This window comes from Maylandia zebra, linkage group LG1 (assembly GCF_041146795.1).
Source record: "Maylandia zebra isolate NMK-2024a linkage group LG1, Mzebra_GT3a, whole genome shotgun sequence".
Classification (NCBI taxonomy): domain Eukaryota; kingdom Metazoa; phylum Chordata; class Actinopteri; order Cichliformes; family Cichlidae; genus Maylandia; species Maylandia zebra.
The window spans coordinates 41,327,623-41,355,280 of record NC_135167.1 but is presented as its reverse complement, the minus strand read 5'-3'; the positions used below and the strand labels follow the sequence as shown (position 1 = coordinate 41,355,280).

The window sequence follows — 27,658 nt, the reverse complement described above, 5'->3', positions numbered from 1 at the left end:
TCTCTGAAATCGTTCCACTACGTCAGCTCGTCCCGTCCGCTCGGTGAAGATGTCTGCGACGGGCTCAGGCGGCTGTGGACCCGGGCCCGCCTCGGGCGCCGGCTCCGGGGCGTCCAACCCGCGAAAGTTCAGCGAGAAGATAGCACTGCACACCCAGCGGCAGGCCGAGGAGACGGCCGCCTTCCAGGAGGTCATGATGGACATCACTTCGACCAGGGTGAGTGAGAGGCGGCGGCAGGAGGAGAGCTGCCGGAGGAAGCGAGGCCTTGTCCGGGCTCGTCGGGCTCCGGATAAGCGCTGTGCGGTGTCTCTGCGCGGCGCTTTGCTGAGATTTGGCGCTGTTTTAGCGGCAATCACCTCGTGGGGACGCAGTGTGTGGGTTTTGTTGGGTGTTTGTCTCTCCGGGACGCACTGCTCTTCATTTCCGATACATCGTTAGCGCTCGAAGCTAACGCGGCTAACTTGTCTTGTTTACTATGTTACGTGAACGTCGCTGTCAGCCTCGCAGTGCCCCGCAGAACTCCGGCCAAAAACCGGATATTTTAACGCGACGTCACCTCACGTCACACACACATATCCAACACCTTCGACTTAATTAATTCGGGGTGTTTATTTTGTCCCTTTGGCAACTTCGGCGTTAATGTCAGCCATTGACAGGCTTTGCTTTCATGTAGATGAAGCTCCCATTACTCGTGTTTTGTGCCTCCTAAGGAAAATAGTGTGATTTTATTTTTGATTTGTTTCTTTGACTTGTGGAACAAATATGTGCGTTTTACAGATCTGACGTGGTGATTTTATCTTTGTCCACCCTGCCCGGGAAAGATTACCTTAAATCGTGCATACTTTACACGGACTCTGGCCTGGCGGCGCCGTTTTAATGTCAGGGTGGGCGATTGGTTCGGATGTGTTAACGTCACCTTGTCATTGGTGATGTGTGGGTGTCACTGTGATCTGAAACACGCCCTCAGGTGTGAAGCAGGTGAGAGGGTCGGAGTGTGGAGGCAGGTGGTCTCTGCTGGTGTGTTTACTGTCGTGGGAAAATGTGGGAGTCTGGCTGTCAGTTTATTTTTGATGGTTTGAGGTCATTTCTGAAAATTTTTTACAAGTTTAAAGGTGTGTGTTTCTGAAGCTGGTGTTTTTGTTCTGTGAGTCCAGCCCGTGATGCTGCCGTGGGGTTTGGAGTTTTTAGGTGCGTTTGTGTAATTTTATTAGAACACACAGAAATGGTACTGAAATAATCACACAGTGGTAAAAGTTCATCCTTCAATACTTATTTTGGGTCAAAGTCAGCAAACCTTTATTTTGAAATAAATGCTTCAAAGTAAACCTTTATTCATTTTAGTTTCACATCAGATGTGACAGTGATTCTGCACATAGACCACAAAATTAAAGGTAGTTCAGGAGATGCCTGAAGGTGGCTGCTGAGTGGTGGGACTTGCGTATGGACCACGGTAGGCCACAGCTTCTCCCGGACTCAAACCAAAGAGCCGTGGGCCCGACGGCTGAACAGAAACACGAATGCTTCAGGCTGACATCCAGTCACGTCTTTCATAAACGTGTTTATTTCATACACGAGTGAATGAGAAAAGCTCACTGTTTATGAACGTGGTGGGCTGTGGAGGCATCTTTATACTCTTATTCTGAACGTTCAGCTGCTCTGTTCTTCCTGTCTGGAAGCTGTGAGTTGCTCTGGACGCTGCTGCAGGTCAGACAGTCTTCTTCCCCTCTCTGTTGAATTGCAGCTCCTGCTGATGGTCCTGGTTTGGTTCTGGAGGGTCACTCGGACCAGAACCTGCAGCAGATGCTGCACAGAGCAGGTCCAGGACCAGCAGCTGCAGCTTCTTATCATTATGAGGTGCTGTTTAGTTTCCTTGTGGGGTCGAGTTGGTCCTGAGAAAGGCCCTGGTTCTGTGCTGGTTCTGTGTAGCTCAGATGGATTTAGTCAGGCATGTGGATCCGGACTGATTGTTTAGGTCTTGTGTAAAGATTTTGTCCTCCAGGGTTTGTGAAAGCGTGATAAAACAGAAAATATCCTGAGGTTTGATGGTCTGACCCTCTGGTTTCATGATCCGCATCATTATTGGCTTGACCTCACTGACAGGTGACTGGTGTCAGAGCTGCTCAGTCACACGTCGGGTAGAAAGCTGCAGGTCTGTAGCAGATCCAGGAGTTTAACCCGAGGACATGATCGAGCTCTCTCTGAACTCATACAGTCATGTGAAGGAGGAGGATCTCACTGGACCCTCTGCAGTGTGAGACAAACGGAGTCCACCCCATGATTCAGCAGCTCGTTGATCCTCCCTCAGCAGTGACAGTTCCTGTGTGACTTTATCAGCCTGTCAGATCTCTGAGGAGGAGTTTGACTCCACTCTTCTTCACAGCGTTGCTGAAGTTTGCTCCATTCGTTTATGCACAGCTCTCTGAGCTCTGCACTCTGGACCGCTGCAGCAGCTCCGTCTGCGCTCGCTTCAGCGTCCTGCCGATTGGTCCGAGCTTCAGCTGCGGGACACATGGCCTCACTCTGACTCTGGAATACTCTGATGTACGGGGAGTTCACGGTCCACTCGGATCGTCATCCCTCCTCCACGGCGCTCACAGCGAGCAGTTTGCTGCTGTGCACTTTACTCTCGTCTGTTGCTGAAGTCTGCTGCGGCTTTACAAACCTCAGCTGGCTGTCGTGACCTTTAACCTTCTAAATGAGGCCTGTGGAGTCTGAGATCTGTGGGTTTTTCAGGATGAATGTGTTGGGATGTTCACTCCTGGGAAGATTGTGGCATCCTGTTAGCACACCTGAGTGCTGCAACACTTCTGCTTTTACACAGGTGCTCACACCTGCTGCTGAGTCAATCAGTGGGCAGCAGCTAGTTGCTCCTCTTGAGCTCCTCTGTAAGGATGGACGGGTTTCAGTGAGACTGGTGCTGTGAATCGTTTTTCTGCCTGTGACATGAATGAATGCAGAATAATCCAACCCTGAACATAGAGCTGGGCGATAGAACGATAACGATATGTATCGCGATATAACTTTTACTCGATAGAGAAATTAAGCTATCGCGATAGACCTCGCCGCTCTTGTCCTCTTTAACAAAAAAAAAAAAAAAAAAAAAAAAGGTCAGCCAATCCAAATTAAGCAGCGCAGAGCCGAACCAATCACGGCCGCAGCGTCACGTCGCGTGACTTGTTACGTGCAGCACAAGTGCCAAGCCGCACGTGTGTTTGTTTGGGAAGCAGCCAGCGGGTAATGGAGGAAATGAGTGTGCCGGCTAGAAAAATCAACCGAGCGTGACCGAAGAGAAAACAGATGATGGTTCCAACGCCGGAGAGATTGTCGAACGGAAGAGCCATAGAAGCTCTGTAGTGTGAAGGTATTTCTGCTATTTCAAGTCTGACAAAAAACAGAGTAGCGTGCACTGTAAATGTGCCGAAAGCAAGTCTGGAAATACAATAAACTGGTGCATGCACACTGTGCGCCACGTTATTGTTTCGGTGAAATGAATTTCTACAATACTGTTAATTCTACTCTCTGCAGTGTTTAAATGCTTACATATACACACAGTTACTGTCCCTCCACACATACGACTCGGTTCTGCTTCTATGCCCCAGCTTTGTTTACTTTTTCCCACCGAGGCTTCTAGACTTCTGATTGGCCAACATTTCTGCACGGTTAGGAATCTAGCGCCACCTGCTGCTTTGGCATGTTCATAGCAGCGTTTTCCTTCATTTCTGCCTTTATGTGTGGACGGGATTATTTTTTAAAACGAAAACGGAAAATCTCCGTTTTCAAAAATACCCGTGTACGTGTGGACGTAGCCTCAGTCTCTGACTGGAAGCGCTAATTCGTCATTCGGCTTTTGTCAGACTAAAGTAACTGTTAAAACTGTTTGAAAAGCTCAGCTATACAACAAGGAGAGATTGAGAATTTCCTTTTAGTTCTCAGTTTATTTGATATTGACAAAAGTTAGTCAGTTTTGTCTGTTTTTCTGTAAAACAAACTAAGATTTATTTTTAGAATTAATATTTTGTTTCTAAGTGGAATTGACAGTTTAGTCTGTTTCGTTTGTTCTATTTTGAAACTGAAACGCTTTAGCGGCTGCCTTTGTGTAGTTTGCAATATTTGCCTTTATTTATCTGAAAAAGTCTCGTGTTCCTTAAGTACATCTACCCTGTTGAACTTATTATGGGAAATAAATATTTAAAAACAAGCTGCTGATTATTTCACATTTTACTTGTGAGCAACGGCACATTTAAATCTTACAAATATAGTTATTTGGCTGATATCGTGATAGATATCGTTATCGCCTGAAATGAAAAAAACATATCGTGATATGAAAAAATCTCATATCGCCCAGCTCTACCTGAACATGAATAGTGTTTGGTGCTCGCTCTCTGCGGGTCAGCGGTGCTGGTGTTGGTTGTTTAGAGGTGGGTAAACCTGCCGTCTGACATGCTGTGCCTCCTGTTTCACTTCACTGCTTTTCTTTCTGAACGAGGCCAGGTAAGAACACCTTTCGTGCAGGGCCAATACCTTCCTGTGTCTGCAGGCCACAACACGTAGCGTGGTTTTTCTTCTTTAGATTGCAGCTCGTCGGCAGTTTGACGTTCTTGCGAGAGGAAACGAGGCTGAGCTTATCTGATCTGAGAGCAGGTGATGGACATTCAGGTTTCCCCCCTTAGACCTGAGTTTGTAGCTCTGAGCGTGTTTCAGGTGTTTAATGAACTGAAGCCACAGCACGGAGATGTTCCCGAAGACGTCTCCGGTTTGGCGAGTTCGCTGCTTTCAGGGCTTCAGAGGGCGACGCCTCCAAAGGACAGCAGGCTACATAGACGTTCCCAGCAGCCTCTGAAGAGGAACGGCCCCTCTGCTTTTTGATCGCCGTCCATATGACTCTGTTTCTGCAAAGTCTTCCATATCTGAAGTAGGAAAAATGGCCAAACTCAGGGCTTGTTGAAAATCAGCCATTTGAAGCTGTAACCAAACGACTCCCAAAGAATTCAGTGATGAGTCAGTTTGTAAGGAAACATGTACGGGTCACTGACTCAGGGCTGCGAGGAGGTGATCGCATGTCAGTAAATCACCGTCACGCTCTCACAGGAAGGATGTCGGCTTTCAAGCGTTAAAATTAGAGCAGGATGTACTCTTCAAATGAATGTAGATCTGTGGCAGTGCAGATGAAGAAGTAAGGATAAACCCCCCACCCCCACCCCCGTGGGTTTTTCAGATCATAAACCTTATCAGCAGTCTGAGTGGGACGTCCTCGCACTGCAGGTGGAGCGTCACGTGGACACAGGACGGCGTTGTCGGCATAGAGGAGGATTCTTACAAAATAAAACGGGTCCATGTTGGAGTTAGCTCAGGCGTCCACAAACACATGGATGGAATATTTCTGAGCTAACGGTTTGCTGTGATTACACTGCCTCATTAGCGACGGGGAGCCATCTTTAATTATAACATTAGCGGTTTTCCAAATTTTGGGTTCAGAATTACAGGAAATCGGCTTTAGTTCGTTAAAAAGTTGCATTTCTGAACATGAAACTCTCATCCTGTGACAGCATGACGAGAAAATAGTCGCACGAACAGGGGCTTTTGTTTGGGTGTTGCTAAAGGTCGTTTTTGTGGGCGTGGCCTCCTGACGTTTTGTCCTGACTGAGAGGCAGACAGACGAGCTCACGCTGGTCACGCCGTCTCTGCGCTGATGTATACCGCAGCGTGTACGGCGCCTGCAGCCTGAAGCGATGGACACGGGTTGTGATCCTCATCAGCCTCGGCAGAGACGACGTCTCGGGCAGCGAGGAGGTCCTTCACAGCCTGAGGAGACACTGTGGGTGGAGCTAGAGCTGGGCGATGTCTTTGTGAGGGAGGTCATCTCATTATGGAGGGAAAGCGTTTCAGTCCAGTTTGTGTTCTTCCAGCTGAGCTCTGTGCTCGGCACAGGAAGTCTGAGTTTATTTTCAGAGGCCTGCCCCTTCTCACGATGGAGATGATGGCAGCGGCGGGCAGAGTCCTAAGGCGGGAGCAGATGTGTGGTTCGTGGCTGATGTCTCTGAATTCCCCAAACTTCACGGACAAAAAAGGAAATTGTTTGTTGTGATGAGTAAGTTTAGAAGTGGGGAACAGATGACAGCCTCGTGGCGTCACAGCAGGCGCTGATGGCGCCGTGCGAGCGCTCCGAGCTGCTGGTGGTTTCTGTGCAGGTCTTTGGAATGACATCATCAGCTTCCTCTGCAGAGGCCTCCTCCTCCTCGACGTTGTGCCGCTCGCGGTCCTGGCTCTGGTCTGTGGGACCCTCCAGAGCCCAACCGCGACCCGCTACACTCAGCAGACAGGAAAGGGCCGGGCTAGAAACTTTCAAAATAAAACCTGAGGCCATCATATTAGGCATAAGCTTTTTAGCACAAGTTGGATCTTTCATGTGGATAATGGAGCGTTTGAGCCGCTGTTCTGACTTCATTTGACTTTACTGTGCAGAGCAGCTTATATACAGATGAGGTCGAATAAAAGGTGGCAGCAGTTATGTCTACAGATGTTTATATCGCTGTACAGATGTGTTGATCAGTACATCTGCACATTGTCCGTAGTATTCTGGGATGCAGACGCGTGTACCTGTTTCTTTGTTCTGACCCCCGTGTTGGCGAGCGTGACCATAAACTGCAGCCTGATGCGTGGATGTAATGGCCGCTCGTTTGCGCCGCTCGGCCTGAATTAAACGGCGTTTGTGGACGAAGTTGAGCGTGGTTATGTTACGTGTCATGGAGGAGGAGCTGATGTTAAAGAGGAGGAGGTGCTGTGTCTGGCTCCTCCTCCTCCTCACCGTTTCCAGGAACGCTTCAGGAATACGTGGACGTGACGTGAACCCGACACAACCTGAAACCGTCAGAGCAGAACTCTGCGCCGTCTCCTCACATCTTAAGCTGCTCTTCAGTTAAACTGGCGCCGTCACTTCACTTCAGATAAGGAAATACCTCGGTGTTCACATCAACGAGGACCTCACTTGGAGCACACATACGGAATTCCTTATTAGTAAAGGCAGACAGCGCCTCTATCACCTGAGGCGTCTAAAGAGGTTTAAGATCTCCAAGAATATACAGAGGAGATTCTACACTGGTGTCATTGAGAGCATTTTGTGCAACAACATCACGGTGTGGTACGGGAACTGCACAGTACAGCAACAGAAAGCCCTGCAGAGGGTTGTGCGCACAGCTGAACGCACTATGGGAACATCTCTACCAGCACTGCAGGACATCTACGCTGAAAGGTGCAGATCCCGGGCCATCAGGATCACTAGGGACTCCAGCCATCCCGCCCACAAACTGTTCAGGCTGCTGAGGTCAGGGAAACGCCTCTGTAGCCTGAAAACAAGAACAGAAAGGTTCAGGAGGAGTTTCTACCCACAAACAGTGAGACTCCTCAACCAAAAACGCAAACCGGATAATATGCTGGACAATCTCACACATAGTACATAATTCGCACTTTACTTTCTTCTTTCCTGAACCTTATCTTATCTTATCATATTATATACATTTGTACTTATGTAAATATGTATATTTTTATAGTTTTTCCTGTCTCTTAGTTTAGGTAAAAGCTTTTCTAGTATGTTTCTCACAGTCGGGGGGAGTATTTTTTAGCCAGGAAAAACATTTCACTGTATGTTGTACTAGCTATAACTACATGTGACAAATAAATAAATAAAGAAAGTAAAGAAGAAACGGCGTCTGCGCTCCGCTGCTTTAACCTGACATCCAGCTTGGTCCCCGGTTCCTGGAGCCGGGGCGAACCTGAGAGCTCAGACGTTAACGCGGCGCGGCTTCGTCGTTGGTTTGATGCATTTGAGCCGCGCAGATGGCGAATGACTTAAATCTGTTCCTCTGACGGACAGATCCGTCCCTCGGGTTTGTTTAAAGCGAAGATTAAACAGGAAGTTGCCGCTGCGCTCCTCTTTGGTGATCATCCAATCAGAGCTGGACCTGGAGCCTGAAGGGGCGTGGTCAGAAGGTTGAACGAGTTCCGTATGGCAGAGGATTGAGCCTGAGCATGCTCTGGCTCCGCCCCCTTGCTTCTCATTTATGCACTGGTATTTGCAGGTCTACAAAGATTGTTCTCTTCATAATTCTGCTTCAGAGACTTGGGTGTAAGGTAACCACGGCGCCCTCAGTGGGGCCACCATCTTTGTATTTGGATGCTTTTATGACGTAAACAGTGATGTCATCAATAATCCCAAATCTGTGGCGGAGACCGGTGCGAGGAAGCGGCGTTTTTCTGTGCAGGCTGAGCGACTTGTGCGGAGGTGAAGGCGGAGTCAGGCGGAGGTGAACGTGGTGTAGACGATGAGAAGAAAGCAGGGCTTTTTTTCACTCTTATCTGTAACACCATCAGCGCTGCTCTTCTTCCCACATCCACCCCTCCGCCTGCTGCCCTCGCGTCACCACAGCACCAAAGCATTAAACGCAACCTTTGACGACATCACTGAAGTGAGCAGGTAACCAGGTGAAGTGATCACCTGGTTACCTGCTCAGGTAACGAGTCTGTATGGGGAAGCACGGTCGGTGAGTTGCGGCTCGCCGAGGTTGTGGTCGTCTCATGTATTTGATCTGAGTGACGGTGTTTTTTTTTTCACAGCTCCAGGCCCAGAAGCTCCGCCTTGCCAGGAATCAGGGGCCGTACTATGGCGGCTCATTACCAAACGTGAACCAGATCGGCAGGACCCCTCAGGACTTCCAGGTAATCGACTGCTACTGCACTTTCACCCTGATGTCACTTCCTGTTTCTTTTCTTATGTCGTAGGTGCAGGACAGCGAGCGTCAGAGTATCGCTCGATCTCTGCTGACGTGATAAAGACGCCTGTTTTGTGTAAACGTTACTGCCTACGTTTGAGTATTGGAGTAATAAGGTGGAAATAAAGGTGGGCTGAGGATGGAGCCCTGTGGGGCTCCTGCAGAACATTTAAGGCGGTCTGATGCTTTCGGTGGTTTGCGTGCGGCAGATGTGATCAAAGCCACAGACGGTCTCTGTCGTCGCCTCTCATCCGCTTAGTTTCTCTTTTGGTTTGAATCTTTGGTCCTGATCGTATCTCTTTACTCTCCTCGTGTATATTTTTAATGCTTTTTTGTCCTTCCTGAAAAAAGAAATGTGAGGAAACGGCGCTCTGCCTTCAGCGTCAGTGTTTACTGATTCTTTTGTGACGAGGAATACGATTGGCTCAGTGTTTTCTCTCCTTTATTCTGGAGTCAATCAGGCACCGGGTCTCTGCTGTGAGCTCCAATCAGATGTGGGCAGCAGGAGTTAGAAAGCCGAGCCCGCTCATCATCTCTGACTCATCAGTGTTTCCATCACACTCGGTCTGTAATGGCGCTGTTCGTGGCTCCTCCTACTCTGCTGCAGTGGAGCTGAGCGTGGACAGAACGTCTCTCAGGTGTTTGAGTTTCCTCCTGTGGGTCTGATGCAGATGGCTGATCCCACATTAAAGGATCTGTCTGCATCACAGCGACCCAAACACACACAGGTAGCCTGCAGAAGCTCCACCCCCTGATCCAACGGGGTCTCTGTTGTGTGGCTTGTTAACGCCCTCCTGCAGCTGCTGATCCTCTGATCTAGGAAGGTCTCGTCTGCTCGGGGCTCTCCAGTTCTCCCCTGGGGTCATGCGGGGAACTCTGGGACCGCGGTTGCCCCGGGACACGAGCTTCACTTTACAAACAGCCGTTGGTCCCTACAGGCTGACCTCACCGCCTCATCTTTGTTCAGTTTATTTGAATTATACTCGAAGATCAGACAAAAATGCTGTTTCAATAACCACAACATGTGTCAGTGAACGAATTCTCTGAGTAAATATCTGAGATTACAAATACTGAGCAGAGTAATCCTGACCAGGTCACATTATTATGGGCTTTTATTTTGAAGTGTGTGAGGCTTCCTGTTTCCTCAGTATTTACAGGTGTGGAAATGATGCTGACTCTGTCCTCTCCTCTCATTCCTCCCCTCTCTGTCCCCCCCCCTCCTCAGGGCTCCTTCCCGTCCACTCTGGAGTCCAGTCGGGCGACGCGGCATCACGGGCTGGTGGAGCGAGTGCAGCGGGACCGCCGCTTCGTCTCGCCGGTCCGACCATATCGCAAAGTATCCTTCAGTTTACGCGAGGCTCCCTGTCTTATTCCAGATTGTTCCTGTGCTCCCGACTTCCTGTCTGTCTGTTTACTTCCTGTAAAGACTGTGAAACCTCTCAGCTGCACTTTGATTGCTGGGAACTATTTTCAGCAGCGGATGACCAAAAATCTGCAGCAGCAGCTCCAGGATGGAGTGTGGAATAAATCAGTGTGTGTGTGTTCGTGGTGACGGAGGATGGCGTGTCAGCTGACAGTGAGCGTTTAGAGATTTTGGCGTGGCGGTAAAATCCAGCGGTGGTGCACTCCTTCTCCTCTGTGGTCGCAGTGATGCGTCATGAAGCCAGTGTTTCAGCTTTTAGGATAACAGAAGGAGACAGGAAGTGCAGGAAAGGCGTCGGGCGGCGAGCTCACAGATGTCGATGCTTTATTGGACGGGTCGTTTTTGTCGCGCTCTTTCTCAGTCGTCCTCTGCGTCGATGGGGCGAGGGGGCGGGGCTGATGCTGAGAGCCACTGCGAGGAACTTTTATCTAAGAAACTCCGAGTGATCACGTTGAGTTTGTGTCACAGCAGCAGTGAAAAAGCTGCTCAGAAAAACAAGTCGTGCAGGCACGCTCGTCTCCACACTTGAAGCTCCTCCCATCTGACAGAAGTGCGACCTTTGACCTTGGTTTGAGTAAGAAGTTGTGGTGAAGCTCTGAGTTCTTCAGACTGCACTGAGCGTTCCCTGTGAGGGCGAGAGTTCAGAGTTCATCCTCTTCCGCTCGCGTCCTGCAGAAACCCCGATGATGAATCAGAAATAAGTTAACAATAAGTTTAAAGAAAAAAACGACATCGGGCTGTCGGGGTTAACGTGTTCTAACAGGGCGGGGTCATTCAAACCCAATGAGCTGATTTAGCCCCCGAGAAGCGACACAGGTGAGTTTCTACAGGTCAGCGTGGTGTCGGCGCCATCTGAAGCTCGTTTAGCTCCTCCTGATACTGAAACTGATGAAGCTCTGTGCTTTCCTTAACCTGCTGCTTCCTCAGATGGACAGCTCCCCGTACAGCCCCGCCTACCTGTCGCCGCCACCCGACCCCAGCTGGAGAAGGTGCTGTCTGTTAACCCCGCCCCCTGCTCTCCCCGCTGTGTGTGTGTCCGTGTGTCTGTCGGCAGGTCTGTTTCTTTGGTTTCACTCCTGCTTGCTGTTCCCTCCTGAAGCCTCAGCGTCGCTGCAGTAAAACCTCGACGCTCCTCTGAGATCAGAAACCGGAGGAGATGAAGCTCCGCCTCAGGCTGTGAAGGAGACACTCTGCTGCAGTCTGACCCGTGAATAACATCTGTACACAGATGTTCTGTGATTGTGACGGGCGTTTAACCCGTGCTCCCGCAGCGCTCGAGGAAGACTCGCCTCCCCGCTGCAGTGACTGCGAGGTGACTCTGAGGCTTCAGAGGGTCCCGTGGTCCTTGCGTTGACCGAGAGGAGCCGATTCCAGCCTGTGTTCCTCCTGCTCTTCTTCTTCTTCTGGAATCTTTGGCTCTTTCTTCTTGGCTTCTTCCTCTGCTTCCTGCCTTCTTTCTGCGTTTCCTTCAGAGGGAGGCCGGCTTCCGAACTCCAGGTGTCCTATGAAGCTCCGCCCCCGCAGGTTTCTGCCACTGACTGGTTTCAGGTCTGCCTGCGCTCGCTCCACCTCCTTTGTAGGAGCACGGTGGCGTGGTCAGGTTGGGGGTCTGAGCACAAACTACGGTGGCGATAACGCACTCAGAAAAAACCACAACAAAGCAGGAAGGGGGCGGGGCGGTTAAATGTCACGATGTGCAGAAACATCAGCTCAGATCACGTCCAGCAAGCCTCCAGCCGAGCTGACCCCTCCCCGCCGCAGGCGGAGCGTTACGAGGACTGAAGGAGCCGCGGGACCTGAAATCCTCCACGTGAACGCCCCCCACAGGGAGTGAAAACCACGACACATGAAAAGTGGGAGAAGCTCGACCTTCATCCTGCCATCACAAACAAATGAACAGAATTCAACCGCTCGGGTTTGTTTGGCAGCTCAGGGCCACCGTACAGCAGGACCCGGCAGCTCGAGGCCGCGGAGCCTCCCTCTCTGCTTGGCTTGTTTGTCTCTGAGCCTCCTCCCTCTGCTCCTCTTCGTCACCCTTTGACTTTTCGTCGCTGCTTCCTGCTCGTCAGACCAAAATAACTTTGTTTTTGTCGATCATAAAGGAATTGGTCTGGAAACTTCCCCGGAGATAAAAGCCAGTTGTTTCGTCTCCCCACCACTGCACTCAACAGGTGAACCCTCCTCGTCCTCCTCTTCCTCCTCCTACCTTCACTTCCTCCTCTTCTTCCTTCCTGCAGCTATAACCTTCAGAGTGGACTTTTAGAAGAATTAGATCTTTTCGATGCTTCAGACTTTGAAGCTTTCTTCCTTCCTTCATCGCTCGGCCCGAGCTGCTGCTCGTGAAAACCTCTGACCTCGGGTGCAGCAGCTGCTGTCACAGGTCAGAGGTCATGTTGTGCAGCTGTTTGCAGTCAGAGCGAGCCTCCTGCGGGGAGCCAGAAGTGCCAAAATCACATTAAACACTCCAATATTTCCTCTTATTGCCTGTTAGACGTTTTTACTTCCTGTGAGTGTCGGTTAAACATCAGGCCCAAGTAAATGGATCAGAATGACTCCGCCTTCATTTACATACAGTAGCACAAATGCAGGAAGACGAGAGATCACATGACCTTCACCCCCGTGGAAACATCTGGAACTCGATCTGCAGATGATCCTGAAGGTCAGGTGTTTACTCCAAGGCAGCAAATCAGAGTGAAAGGTCAAAGGTCGATGAGTGAGCAGTAAAACACAGAAAACTGACGGCGTCGGAGTTTAGCTGCTCGTCCAGGACGAATATTAAAACCTGAAAGAAAACATCCAAACGTCGGGTCGTGAGGAGAGTCGCGATACATGCTAATGATTATTAGTTAATGATTAATCAGCACTGTGCAGGAGAAAAGACCAAAGTAATCATTGTTGTTATTACTATGTTTTTACACTCTGACATGACTAACAGCTGAGCATCAGTGAAAACATAAACAGATAAAACAGAAAAGTAAATGTCTGCGTTTTATTTTTTTCATGTTTTGTTGGTTTTTAAAGACAAATTCATTTATTTTTGAGTCGCTTCTTTTCATTTTGGCATTTTTGTCTCTCCGTAGTTCGAAAGAGCGTTTCTTTGGCGTCTCATCTCTTTGTTTCACCCTCGCTAACCTTCACCTCCTCCAAGCCTTTGCTCCTCTCCCCCTTTAACTCTCTGTCGGTGTCTCTCGCCCTTCAGGACGAACTCCGACTCAGCGCTCCACACCAGTGTGATGAACCCGCCCTCCGGAGACCCGTTCAGCACTGGCGGACCCACGCTCGCCCTCCAGAACGCCAGAATCGGCGGTGAGTGAAACCGAACCGAACAGACGCCAGCACAGGTGTGTGTTATCAGAGACTTGGAAGACGGTCCGTGTTCAGGGCGCGAAGCTTCAAACATGTTGGAAAGTTAAAGTGAAACTGTTCAGCAGGATTATCCTTTTTTAATAATTACAGGAAAACATTTAAATCCAGCTTTGATTGTAACGGCGACGACCTGAGCAGACACGTTTCAGTGATTCAGTATGTTTGTAATCACCACTGTGTGTGTGTGTGTGTGTGTGTGTGTGTGTGTGTGTGTGTGTGTGTGTGTGTGTGTGTGTGTGTGTGTGTGTGTGTGATGCTGCAGGTCAGAGCGACGGAGAGGGCAGAAGAAGTGAGTAACGCACATTTATCCTACGTCCAAAGGTCAAACTTCCTCTCACTGATGAATGACTGTGGATGTCAATAGAACAGGAATATTGTTTGTTGTCGGGCAGATGAGCATCTTTACAAAAGTAAAGACCAATAAGAGACTGTACAGGGCAAACATGAGAAGGATGCAACATAGTTACAAAGGAGAGTGCAGCTAGCAGGATAATCTTGTGCTGTATGTTTGTACAACAATGACAAATGCATGAAGGACGCCAGCTTTTCCCTCCTTGAGCTTTTCACATTAAAGCGTCACAGCCCTCCTCTCCATGTGTGAGTCACGGTGTTTTATGTCCCTCAGTGTTTCCATATCCTGTCCCTCCCATCGAGGAGAACGTGTTGGACGAGGGGAAGCTGATGAAACCCTGGGACACCAAGAAGGTAAAACCCACAGAAACACCATCTGCCTGTTTCACCCTTACATTAAATATTCACATTTATATTCATTTCTCCCTCCAATCTCCATAAATGTCCTGAGAGTATGCGAAGGACATTTCTCACTAGTTTATGGAAGTTAAATGAGTCAAAATCTCATTATCATCCTGACACAGCTGCTGCAGGGTCCGTTTTAGAAACATGTTGACATTTTAAGTTTTGTGTTTTTAGCTTGTTCTAAAGTTTACTGAGTGATTTTGTGTTTGATGCTTCTGAGTCATTTCTGTTATTCTGGATTTTTCTTTCCCAGCTGCCGTTGTTGTCATCCCGGCCGAAGTCCTGCGAAGTTCCCGGCATCAAGTAAGTCCCAAAAAGCTTCTCTTAATTCAATTCAATTCAATTTTATTTATATGGCGCCAAATCACAACAAAAGTCGCCTCAAGGTGCTTTATAGATACAGAGAAAAACCCAACAATCATATGACCCCCTATGAGCAGCACTTTGGCGACAGTGGGAAGGAAAAACTCCCTTTTAACAGGAAGAAACCTCCGACAGAACCAGGCTCAGGGAGGGGCGGGGCCACCTGCTGTGATTGGTTGGGGTGAGAGAAGGAAGACAGGATAAAGACATGCTGTGGAAGAGAGACAGAGGTTAATAACAGATATGATTCAATGCAGAGAGGTCTGTTAATACATAGTGAGTGAGAAAGGTGACTGGAAAGGAAAAACTCAATGCATCATGGGAATCCCCCGGCAGCCTACGTCTATTGCAGCATAACTAAGGGAGGATTCAGGGTCACCTGGTCCAGCCCTAACTATATGCTTTAGCAAAAAGGAAAGTTTGAAGCCTAATCTTGAAAGTAGAGATAGTGTCTGTCTCCTGAATCCAAACTGGAAGCTGGTTCCACAGAAGAGGAGCCTGAAAACTGAAGGCTCTGCCTCCCATTCTACTTTTAAATACTCTAGGAACAACAAGTAGGCCTGCAGAGCGAGAGCGAAGTGCTCTAATAGGGTGATATGGTACTACAAGGTCATTAAGATAAGATGGGGCCTGATTATTTAAGACCTTGTATGTGAGGAGCAGGATTTTGAATTCTGGATTTAACAAGAAGCCAAAACAGGAGAAATCTGCTCTCTTTCTAGTCCCTGTCAGGACTCTTGCTGCAGCATTTTGGATCAGCTGAAGGCTTTTCAGGGAGTTTTTAGGACTTCCTGATAATAATGAATTACAGTCGTCCAGCCTGGAAGTAATAAATGCATAATGTATGTAAACAGAATTGGTCCTAGCACTGAACCCTGTGGAACTCCATAATTAACCTCAGTGTGTGAAGAGGACTCTCCATTTACATGCACAAACTGGAGTCTATTAGATAGATATGATACAAACCACTGCAGCACAGTACCTGTAATACCTACAGCATGTTCTAATCGCTCTAATAGGATATTATGGTCGACAGTATCGAACGCTGCACTGAGGTCTAGCAGGACAAGCACAGAGATGAGTCCACTGTCAGAGGCCATAAGAAGATCATTTGTAACCTTCACTAAAGCTGTTTCTGTGCTGTGATGAGCTCTGAAACCTGACTGAAACTCTTCAAATAAGCCTCTGCAGATGATCTGTTAGCTGTTTGACAACTACTCTTTCAAGGATGTTTGATATAAAGGAAGGTTGGAGATTGGCCTATAATTAGCTAAGACTGCTGGGTCTAGAGATGCTTTTTGAGTAAAGGTTTAACTACAGCCAGCTTGAAGGCCTGTGGTACATAGCCGATCATTAGAGATAGGTTGATCATATTTAAGATCGAAGAATTAATTAATGGCAGGACTTCTTTGAGCAGTTTTGTAGGAATGGGGTCTAAAAGACACGTTGATGGTTTGGAGGAAGAAATTATTGAAGTTAACTCAGAAAGATCAATTGGAGAAAAAGAGTCTAACTTAACATCAATGGTACTAAGAGTAGCTGTAGATAATATTACATCTGTGGGATGATTACTGGTAATTTTTTCTCTAATGATAAGAATTTTATTTGTGAAGAAGTTCATGAAGTCATTACTAGTTAACGTTAAAGGGATGGTTGGCTCAACAGAGCTCTGACTGTTTGTCAGCCTGGCTACAGAGCTGAAGAGAAACCTGGGGTTGTTCTTATTTTCTTCAATCAGTGATGAATAGTAAGATGTTCTGGCTTTGCGGAGGGCTTTCTTATAAAGCAGCAAACTATTTCTCCAGGCTAAATGATGATCCTCTAAATTTGTGACACGCCATTTCCTCTCCAGATTACGAGTCATCTGCTTTAGGCTACGTGTTTGAGAATTATACCACGGAGTCAGGTACTTCTGATTAGAGACCTTAGTTTTCACAGGAGCTACAGTATCCAGAGTCGTACGTAGTGAGGAGCTGAAATTATTAACAAGATAATCGACCTCTGTTGGGGTAGCGTTCAGATAGCTGCTCTATGTTGGTACAGGACATTGAAGATGATAACAGTGGGTGGATTATATTCTTAAACTTAGTTACAGCGCTTTCAGAAAGACATCTACTGTGATAAAGTCTACTCTCCACCGCTGTGTAATCAATTATTGTAAAAGTAAATGTTATCAGGAAATGATCAGACAGCAGAGGGTTTTCAGGAAACACTGTTAAATGTTCAGTTTCTATGCCATATGTTAAAACAAGATCTAGAGTGTGATTAAAGTGGTGGGTGGGTTCTTTTACATTTGAGAGAAACCAATTGAGTCTAATAACAGATTAAATGCCATGTTGAGGCTGTCATTCTTAGCATCTACATGGATGTTAAAATCACCCACAATAATTATTTTATCTGAGCTCAGAACTAAATCAGATATAAAGTCTGAGAAATCAGACAGAAACTCTGTGTAAGGCCCAGGTGGACGATAGATGATAACAAGTAAGACTGGTTTCTGAGTTTACAGCTAGGGTGGACGAGGCTAAGCATCAGGCTTTCAAATGAATTAAAAGTCTGTCTGGGTCTTTGGTTGATTAACTCATTCACTGCCATTGACGTCTATAGCCGTCAATTGCAGTGAATGAGTCAATGGGTTTAACTCATTCACTGCCAATGGCTGGCAGTGAATGAGTTAATAGGCTGGTGTGAGAAATTGCTGCCACACCTCCCCCTCGGCCTGTGCTTCGAGGTTTCTGGTAGTTAGAATGACTCGGGGGAGTTGATTCATTTAAACTAACATAATCATCCTGCTGCAACCAGGTTTCTGTAAGGCAGAGTAAATCGATTTGTTGATCAATTATTAAGTCATGTACTAACAGAGACTTGGAGGAGAGAGACCTAATATTTAATAATCCACATTTCACTGTTTTACTCTTTGGTTCAGATGTGGATACTTTATTGTTCTTTCTTTGTAATTGTTTATGTTTAAGTTGTTTGTTGCTGGTTTTTAGTTTGTTTTTTGTCTGTGTGGGAGCTGACACAGTCTCTATGGAGATGGGTTTTTTTTTGGGGGGGGGGGGGGGGGTAGCAAAAACCCATCTCCATAGCCGTTCTCTGTTAGTTTGTAGCCCCTGTTAGCCGATCTCTGTTAGTCTGTCGCTCCTGTTAGCCACACTCTGTCAATCTGAGTGATGCTTTAGCCTGATTTGTTAAGAATGGCCTGGTTTAACCGTTACCTGGAGACAGGTAAAGCTTCAGGAACTTGAGCTGTGATGTGAATCTCTCTGACCTTGTTCTGTTTCCTGTCAGTATCTTCACTTCCCCGGAGCAGCCGTCCACGCCGGCTCATGGTGTTCCCTCGGCGCTGAACACTGGCGGCTCGCTGCCTGACCTCTCCAGCCTCCACTTCCCCTCGCCACTGCCCACGCCACTGGACCAGGACGAACCGGGTTTCCCAGGGTCGTCCTCTTTGAGTGGTGGCAGCAGCACGGGAAACCTGGCCTCCACCCTCACCCAGCTGGGGATCAACGCCGCCAACGCGCAAGGAGGAAACGGCAGCTTCCACCACCCACCAGGTAAGTGAAGCTGTGACCTGTGAGTTTGTGCGTGGCTACAGGTGTTTAATGTCTTTTTGTAACCGCACACGTTTTGCGATGTGTTGAACTGCAGTCTGTCGTGTTAGCAGTGAAATGATTGACAGGTGTGAAATCTGTGCAGGTGAGAGCAGAAAAGGGCTGCAGCTATCGATTATTTTAGTAATAGAGTAATCTATTGACTATTCCATCGATTAATTAAGTAATCGGATAAGAAATACTTTTGTCTTATTAATGGGCAATAATAACAGGTCTGTCAGAACAAAGGTTGGTTTTAAAAACTGCAATGTTTTACTGCACACAACATAAACTAAACCCCCGATTGTATTCACGCTATATTAGGATTACATTTTTCAAACAGTTTTTGTGCTGCTGAGAACAACGTTATGATGCTGCAGATGTTTATTAATATAAATAATAACTCAGCGTCCAGCCTGACGACCCTCAGGTCAGCGCCTCGTGTACGTTTGTATTGATTTGTGAAAAAAAGCTTTTAAATAAACAACATTTAACATTGTTTCACTTTCAATGTGAAAAATGTTACAAAAGCCTTGATAGGGTCTCGTACACCCCACGCCCTCCTTTAGACACACCCCTGTTCGCTTCCACGTGTAATAGGACGGCCGCGGTCGGCCAGTATCAGACTAAGTTATCAGGAACTTCTGCTGAACAGCTGCTGTTTCCTCAAGATCTGAGTCTCCATTTGTTTCTCGAGAGGCTGTTTGGGACAGCGGTGACTCGGCGGGACCACACACGGTACAGGAAGTGAGTCCGTGGTCCCGTGTTTCAGAGTAATGTCTGCGACAGCAAGTCGGACAGGTCGTGCTGTTAGCTGCTGAAACGTGCGAAGGTCCGGGAGAATCAGGAAGACTGAAGCTGCCGTAGGAGGATGAGAGTTTAGGGTGGAGAACCAGAGGGTGTAGTCGCCGCAGCAGGAAGAGTGGCCTCTGCTGCGGCGTTTCTGACAGCGAGCGGCTCTTCTTTTGAGCTCTACTGTCAGAGTCGGCAGAGGAAGTCCGTGGGCGAGCGCTAAATTTAACCCGAGAGGAGGATTTTTGTTGAGGGAGGAAGCGGCGTCGGAAAATGTTGAGTCGTCTGTGAGGCAACCTCAGGCAGGAAGTGGCTGAGAGCTCGACCTCAGGTTACCGTCTGCATCGTTGTCCCGTGCTCTGACAGGCTGCGGACCAGGTGGACGAGGGAACGCGTGTTTATTGTAAATGAGGTCAGACAGGAACTGCAGGTAATGTTTACACCTGCTGCGACCTCCTGGGATGGAGCTGGTAGATGGCGAGGTGCGATCAGCTGAGTGCTCGGTGTTAACGTTGTTGTTGTTCTTGTGTCTTTCAGGACTCCTGGCATCGTTACAGAGCACGCTCGGTAACCCCTCCCTGCAGTCATCACTAAGCAACCCCAACATCCAGTCATCACTCAGCAGCCACTCCTTCTCAAACTCCCTTAGCTCCGCCTCCCTGCACTCATCGCTCAGCAACCCCTCGCTGCAGTCGTCCCTGAGCTCCTCGCCGTCGCTGCCATCCTCCCTCAGCAGCCAATCGCTGCACTCGTCTCTCAGTAACTCCTCCCTCCAGTCTGCGTCCAGCGGTAACCCTGGTTACAGCAGCGGCGTGGGCGGCTCTGGCTCCTGCTCCTCCTCCTACTCGCCACTGATGAGTGGGCAGGGCCAGCCACCGCCGCAGCTCAGCACGTCGCCGCGCCGCCGCGTCCAGCTGTCCCCGCTCATCCTGCCGCTGGGCGGCGACTCACGGCGGCATCACTCCAAACAATTCTCCCCAACTATCTCACCCACCCTGTCCTCCATCACACAGGTAAGCGATCACCTGTTCAAAATCAATACAAACAGGAAGTGATGCAGTTTAACAGAGTTTCCCGGGGTTAACGTCCCGCTTCCCTCTGCAGGGCGTCCCGTTGGACACCAGCAGGCTTCCTGTGGATCAGCGGCTGCCTCCGTACCCGCTCAGCCAGTCCCACCAGCACCAGCCCGGCGCGCAGCAAACGACGCTGCCTCAGCACCACCACCAGCCGCCGCTCCGCCTCCAGCAGCCACGGCCCAGCAGCCAGCAGCAGCTCCACCTGCAGAACATGCGGAACCAGCACCTGCAGCAGCACTTCGGAGCGGTACGTCCCCAAATTCAGTCCTGATTCTAAAGTTCCCCTCCGTTAGCTCTGGCGCTCACCACCGTGTTTCCTCGCAGCAGCAGAGGCTGATGGGACCGCAGATGAGCGCAGCGCCCCCTGTGAAGAGCGAGGGCGTGCCGGAGCAGTGCGTCCAGACCTCCTCCTCGTCCTCACTCTGCCACGCCAAACAGGAAGCGGAGCAGCAGAGAGCCGGCCTCCATCAGCACCAGCAGCACGCCGGCCACAGCCTCCCCGCCGACATCTACAACGTGAGTGACCTCTTCCGCCAACGCTCAAGTTAAACACATACACTCGCCTTAAAGTAGGCGGAGCCGGCCGCTGTCCCTGCAGCATAATGCTTCGTAATGCTTCGTTCTGCTGACGCTCAGGTCGCGGCGCCCATGCACGAGCAGTTCTGATTGTTTGAGACGTGGATTTCGGAGTTGTTGTGGTTTTGCTGCGTGTTTGTGGCGGATGCTGGCGTGTCCCACGTGATGATGTCGTCGTTGTTCACGCGGCAGATAAACTCCTGAGACTCGTCTGTGTCAGGGTCAGAGGTGAGGTCCTCCCACCTGGATCAGCTGGTTACTCTTCAGCAGTGACTTCATCAAAGACGTGTTACCGTGAACACTTTCAGAGCACGCAGACGTGTTTCCATCTTGACATTTTTTTGCAGCAGTTTGTGACCTCACGAGGTCAACTGCACTTCCTGGTTCTGAGGAGCAGTTAGAGGCCACGCCCATCATCACGCCCATGACACTCTACTTGGGGAGACCTGTGGAGCGGGCTCTCAGCCGGGAGGAGGACGCTCCGTCTGTATTTCGACGGCAACGGCTGTTAAACAAGCACCAAAATTTCATCTGTGCGCAGGTCATAGGGGGAGGAGTCACCTCCACCTGGTTTGAGGTAACGCCAAGGGGTGTGAAGGAGACCATTCCTCGCTCAGTGTGTTGCTGCTCCGGCCTCCAGGATGTGAAACATGCCGGAGGCGCCTGGCTGTGACTCCTGGGATGTGACTGCAGCACGAGTGTGGTTACTATAAAGCAAATAAGCCAATCAGGAGCGGCGCTCTGAGTGCGTATCTCGTAGTTTAGCGTCAGCGAAGGATTTCTGCTCTGAAAGTTTGTCTTCTGAGTAGGGGTGGGCGATATAAACGATATACAATAGAAACTATATAAATTTGGCCAACGATAGAGATTTTGACTATACCGCTCTACCACGATAGCGCATGTTGATGATGTCATCAAGCTGCGCCTGTTTTGGTCGAAAGCATCATGGGCAGTGTAGTCCGTGCTGCAGGGAGAATGGACTGCCGTACCCGTGATGTGTCTGTGAGCGAGGGAGGGAGAGAAAGGAAAAGTACGAGCTGTCACCGAGCAGAAACGGGAGCTGGAAGCATGTAAATATAATAATAACCTGCAGCCAAACAGAGAGCCTGACGAGCCCAGCTGTAAGTAAGCTGTTAAGACTCGACTGTACGCTGTGTTCCTGTTTTCCTCTGAAACAATAAAGTTCTGTTGCAGCAGCCTTTCGACGCCTCTCTCTGTCTCTCGCTAGCAAAGTGAAGCTAGTTTTCAGCTACGAGCCCGACACGAACCCGACGTATCAGCCAGAGGTCCCTTTACTATGGTTCGGAGCCGTGGACCTTCAGTAATAGTAATAAATCACATTCATGTAGTTGTAAACAGCATGATAATATATTAAGTAATCCAAAGTAATCAGAATACGTTACTCTCATTGAGTAATGTAACGGAATATGTTACAGAATACATTTTGGGGCATGTAATCTGTAATCTGTAGTGGAATACATGTTAAAAGTAACCTTCCCAACACTGCTCCTGACTGAAGTTTGGCCCGTGTACAGCATCCTGCTATGCGATTGCATTTGTCCCTGACCACCAGAATCCCTCACGTTAACTTTTATCGAGTGGAAAAAAAGTTAGCGTTCATCCTCCAGCTTCACTGTGCTAATGTTATGCTAACATAGCTGTGTCGCTAGCAATCACGTAGCACAACATTATATAGCAGGTAGTCCAACTTCAGTAACCCTGCAAACCCACTGCTGTTTAGTTTCCTGTCTTTATGTTAGAAGTGACAGCAGAGCTGTACGTTTGAATTAGTTTCAAAAATCTCAGTCAGAACATGGTATGAAATGTTTAGGTGGAAGCTAGCGAGCTAACTTCCTGTTAACTTCTAACTCTGTGAAATTTAATAAATTCTGTTTTCCACTAGGTGTGAATGTGCGAGTGAATGTGAATGGTTGTCTGTCCCTGTGTGTTAGCCCTGCGACAGACTGGCGACCTGTCCAGGGTGTACCCCGCCTTTCGCCCTATGACAGCTGGGATAGGCTCCAGCGCCCCCTGCGACCCTGAAAAGGATAAGCGGAAGCGAATGGATGTCTGGATGTTAAACTTAATTGTTACACCTGCTAAAGCAGCAACGCTGATGATTTAATTAAAGATGAAAGAATTTAGACCGTTTTTAACTCTGTGTTCGTTTGACTTTGGGACCTGAAGCAGACGGAGTTTTGGACCCAGCTTACTCCGAAGCTCCTCCCTACGGCAGCCGTAATGCTCTGACATCCATCAAGCAGTGCTGCTTACCAAAGTTACACTAAAACATTATTTAACAGATTTTTACAGCCAAAATTGGTTCGAGGTCAGTAAGCACAACCAGAATTCATACATAAGGAACACTCTCGATTTTTGAGAAAATTAAAGGATTTTAAGTCCTTATAGTGTGGAAAATACGTTATACAGAAGAAAAGAATATATCGTGATGTATATTGTTACCGCACGTGCTTCAAATTATACCGCGATATGGATTTTAGGCCATATCGCCCAGCCCTACTGCTGAGAGATAGTGGCGTTCCCGGGACAGACGCCAGACACGGGCCGTCCTGGAGGAGGCAGAAGGCGTAAACATCAGCACGCTAGTGAGGACGCTGAGAGTCATGTGACCAACATGAGGCTGACACCAAACAGATTAGTTTAAGTGTGTGTCTGCGCGCGTGTTTTACATCCTCGGCTGAAACTGGATTTAATCACTTTGTCTTTCTGTTGTCTTTTTCCCAGGATGCTTTGCTCAGCTCTCTGCTGGACGACCCCTACCTGAGCCTGCAGCTCACCGGCAGATCTGAGCAGCAGGTAAAGGAGTGATGTCACATGTTTGAATAGAAGGAGCTGATTGGTTGTCAGTATAGCTGCAGGGTGTTTGTAAGAGGGGCTGAGATCGTCTGAGCATGTGCGGAGGAGGGAGGGTGGAGGATGAAGGTGGAGAAGAGAAGGAGGTGCAGAGGGTGGGTGGGACAGAAGGAGATGGAGGCAGATGATTGGCTGTGGAGCTCAGGTGGAGGGTAGAGTTTCATCTGTATTCTGTAGCGTGGTTGGTTAAAGAGGTTAAAGTTCATGCTTCTTCAGGTTTTGATGATTTTGAGGATGACCCTCCTGCGCCGTGACAGCCCATCTCAGTTCTGCGCGGCGTCTCTATCGAGTCACGTGACCTCAGCTTTCTCTTCCCGTTGCAGTTCGCCACAGAGACCCAGGCCGACATGCTGTCCCTGAACCACAGTGGTCTGAGCTGCAGCGCAGACAAGAACCAGTTCCCCTCCAACAGCCAGGGGGCGCTAGACCTGCAGGACCTCAGTGACCAGCAGCTCCTCAACAATCAGAACCAGAACTTCAGCGGGAGCGACGGACGACATAACGTGCCCAACATCATCCTCACAGGTCAGCGAGACGCGAGCCAAGCGTCGTGTTTTCTGTTTGTTTCTCCTGCACGCCTCTAAACCCCTCCCCCTCCGTCTGCAGGCGACTCTCCGACGGGCCTGTCCAAAGAGATCGCCAGCGCGCTGTCCAACGTCCCCGGCTTTGAGATGGACTCCTTCTCGCTGGATGACCAGCTCCGGATGGACCCGCTGTCCCTGGACATGCTGGAGGGCAACCTGATGCTGGCCGACCCGGCCGTGGAGGACTCCTTCCGCTCGGACCGGCTCAAGTGACGCCGCCGACGCTCCGGGAACGGCGCCCGCACCTGGAGAGGACTCCACCCTTCCGTCGCTCCCCCACAGCCGGTCTGTCGAGCGAGCTTTGGAAGAATGCGCCTTCATCGATGAAGGAGCTGACATCTGTGTTGGGGGAGGGATAAACTGAAGGAGGCGGAGCCTCACTGTCAATGGCACTTAAACTGAAAACGCTCTCGCTTGCTTGAAGTCAGAAACCTGCTGCAGCTTTCTGACCACTCCCCGCCCACACCCGGCCGTCATGATGGCGTCACGCCACAGGAGCGGAGGCGTGAGAGCGGTGTGGAAGCCACTTTCTGCTCTGACAGCTACTTTAACAGGAACTTAGCCATGACCCCTGACCTTTGTCCTCTGACTTCTGTCCCCTGACCGTGCGTGCTGCTTCTGCTCGGGCTGCTCCGCTCTTTTATGCAGAACTCATTTTGACGTGTGAGCATGCGCCGACCCGCCCACCTTTACGTTGCCTCTGACTGGACACGAGCGTCGACCTACAGCAGCTGAGCATTGCCGAGTTTTATCCCGCCGAGGCTCGTCAGAAGAACACGCCCCTCAGCTGGAGAACTGCCGTGGCTGCACGGCGTCTGTACATGAAGAATGGACACACCCACCATGTCCCGCTTCGGCGCTGTGAGTCGACGCGTCCTGTGTCATCACACGATCTGCTTGCTCTTTGGCTTCTCTGTGTGAGTGTCAGCTGATCTGAAGGCGGAGCATCGACGGCGCCTTTGACCAGCTTACGTCTGTCTGTTACATCCACATTCCCGCCGCCTGCAGATGGTCAGCTGACCTTTGAACCCAAAGTGATGCTTTTCAAAGAGGAGTGCGAGCCTTCCTCCTCCTCGTGTGTTTTTATGAACTCAAGTATAAAGTTTTTATTTTTGTAAATAACTCAGATATAAAAATCATATTTAAGAAGAAAGCGTTTAGCTCGCCGCCACCTTTGTGAGATCAGCCCGCACGTCTGCCTGACCGCTTGAAGGTCGAAGCTCGATGCGCTCGCCCAGGATGGCGAGGTCCCAGCAGAGTCCCAGCCCCGCCTTAAAACAAATGTAAGAGCGCGTTATCAACACATGTGATTGTGATCAATCGGAGCCTGACAGGAAGCTGCACGACTACAAAATCTCTCTTTCTGTTTTAAACAGATTTTATTTTATTCTGAAAATGTTTGAATGAATTTAAATTTACGGAAGTTTCACGAGGAGCGAAAAACAAATATAAAAGTCGTACATTTACGAGGAAAATTATTTTTAAATGTTTCCTCGTTTGCTGCTTTAATCTGAAAATTCGACATCATAACCAAAATAAACACATAGATTATTAGAGCCGCGTTAATGAAAGCCGCCTGATGAGGTTTATTAGAAAAAAGAATTTATAATCCTGAAAGGATAAATGTTTTTTGTATTTAAAGATAAGATATTCCATCATGGCCCTGACCGGCTGCCGTAGGAACCACCCCGAACGATTAAAACGCAATCAAAATCCTTCCTGTTTCAGCCTGGAAGGTTTTGGGAAACCTTGAGTCCAAAGCAAGCGTGTTGGGGGAGGAGCTTCAGAGCAGCCTTGCTGGTTTCAGGAGGTCGGGAGGTGACGAAGGTGAGGAAGAGCAGTGGGACTGGAGGTTCAGGTGTATCTGCTGCCCCCTGCAGGTCGCTCACAAGATAAAGGTCACAGTCGAGGACGGGAAAAACGAAATGAAGCTGATCTCTGAGGACCTGCAGACAAGCTCCTCCCACCTCAGCCCGGCCATCACGAGCAGCAGCCGCTCCAGTCATTGATCGATTGACCTCGTCCTTCAGTCTCAGTGACCCGAGGCGAGAGGTCAGCTTTCGCTCCGTCGATCAATACCTGATCAGCTCATTGATCGCCACCTGATCTGACCAATATGTTCACACTGACAGGCTGCCGTAGAGCAGCCAATAAAAATGCACCGCACTTCGCGTCATCACAGGCGTCAGCCAATCGGGTCACGTCATGAAAATCCCAAGAAGTCAAAGTGCTGCACTCGGGTCTGGACGTGTGATCTTTGCACCTCCTCCTGGAGGAGGCGCGGCGGCGCCCTCGGGCCGCGGCGGCGCCTGTGTCAGGACCACCGCAGGTACAGAAAGATTAAAAAGCTCGAATATTTTCTGAGATTAAAGCCGTAATTTTATTAAAATGCTTTTTTCTACTTTTTGAATCTGAGAGAATATTACAAATATAATCGGACACGTTTCACAGGGTTAAATCTTAAATATTTCTTCTTCTAGTTTTCATTTAACAATAATAAATGACTCATTTTGAAAAGCACTTCCTGTTCCAGGCTGTAAAGTTCTGCATAATCTGACCTCCACTCTCACTCCAAACGCTAAGGCCTGATTGGTCAGCTTTTGGAAGCCTGCAGAGGAGCAGATGACCATATAAGGATGTCAGCCGTCACAGAGGCAGAAAATTTTTTTTAAAGAAAAGCTCAGAGGTGACTTTAGTGTTTATAGATGAAGCTTTGATCATGTTCACACCATGAATACAAATAAAAATATGAAATATTTTATTAAAAGTTTCTTTGGTGGAATCGGAGACGCCTTCGTGTTCAGCAGCAGCGTTTCTTTTTTCTTCTTCTGTTAGAATAAAACCAAAACGCGTTCGATCAAACGGACGGAGAAGCTTCGTGCGGCGATCCTGGAACAAAATCGTGTTTTACTTCCTGTTTAATGTTTTGTTTGTTTTTTCCTTTCATACGACGTTCAGTAGGTCAAAAAGTTCAAAACTGAGGAAGAAATCCCAGAATTCATGTGTGCGTGCGTGTGTGCGCGTGTGTGCGCGCGCGTGTGCGCGCGCGTGTGTGTGCGTGTGCGTGCGTGTGAGACTGTTTTCTTGTTATGCAATAACTGTGCAGAGTAAGCCTGCAGTTCCAGTCTCTGCCAGTGGAGGGCGCTGCTGACCTGTGTGTGGATTAGGGATCAGTTAAAGGCCATATTTCATATTTTTCATATTTTTTATTGATATTAATTTCTGTCATTAATGTTTATAGTTTTTTTTTCATGTTTTTTTTAGACTCCAGAGTTAAAAAACAAAACGAGAACAGCTGAGCGCTCTGCGTCTGTTGCTTCATATTTGAATAATAAAGTTTGTTTCTATTGAGATTTTTATTGTCATAACCAGGGAACGTTGAGTGTTGTACATATGAAAACGTTTTGAACCCAGAGGTGTTTTTAAAGCGCAGCGGCTGGAGGTTCACCGTGTTTTACAGAAAATAAAGAAATAAAGCTGAAACTGAAA

At 48.7% G+C, this 27,658-nt stretch overlaps 1 protein-coding gene across 3 annotated transcripts; it reads left to right on the top strand.

The window, feature by feature from the left end:
• LOC101479703 (CREB-regulated transcription coactivator 2) lies at positions 1-27,658 on the top strand. 3 transcript variants are annotated; one of them, XM_014411084.4, is made up of 16 exons: positions 2-217; positions 8,612-8,713; positions 9,992-10,102; positions 11,117-11,178; positions 12,292-12,360; positions 13,389-13,495; positions 13,818-13,844; positions 14,181-14,260; positions 14,565-14,614; positions 17,966-18,231; positions 19,597-20,072; positions 20,164-20,382; positions 20,463-20,651; positions 23,457-23,528; positions 23,909-24,110; positions 24,192-27,658. In XM_014411084.4, the coding sequence occupies exons 1-16, from the start codon at positions 50-52 to the stop codon at positions 24,380-24,382; spliced, it is 2,391 nt and encodes a 796-aa protein (XP_014266570.1). In that variant the 5' UTR covers positions 2-49; the 3' UTR covers positions 24,383-27,658. The 3 variants fall into 3 exon arrangements, with proteins under 3 accessions (XP_014266571.1, XP_014266570.1, XP_014266569.1); XM_014411083.4 differs by having other exon boundaries at positions 20,460-20,651; XM_014411085.3 differs by lacking the exon at positions 12,292-12,360 and having other exon boundaries at positions 1-217; positions 20,460-20,651.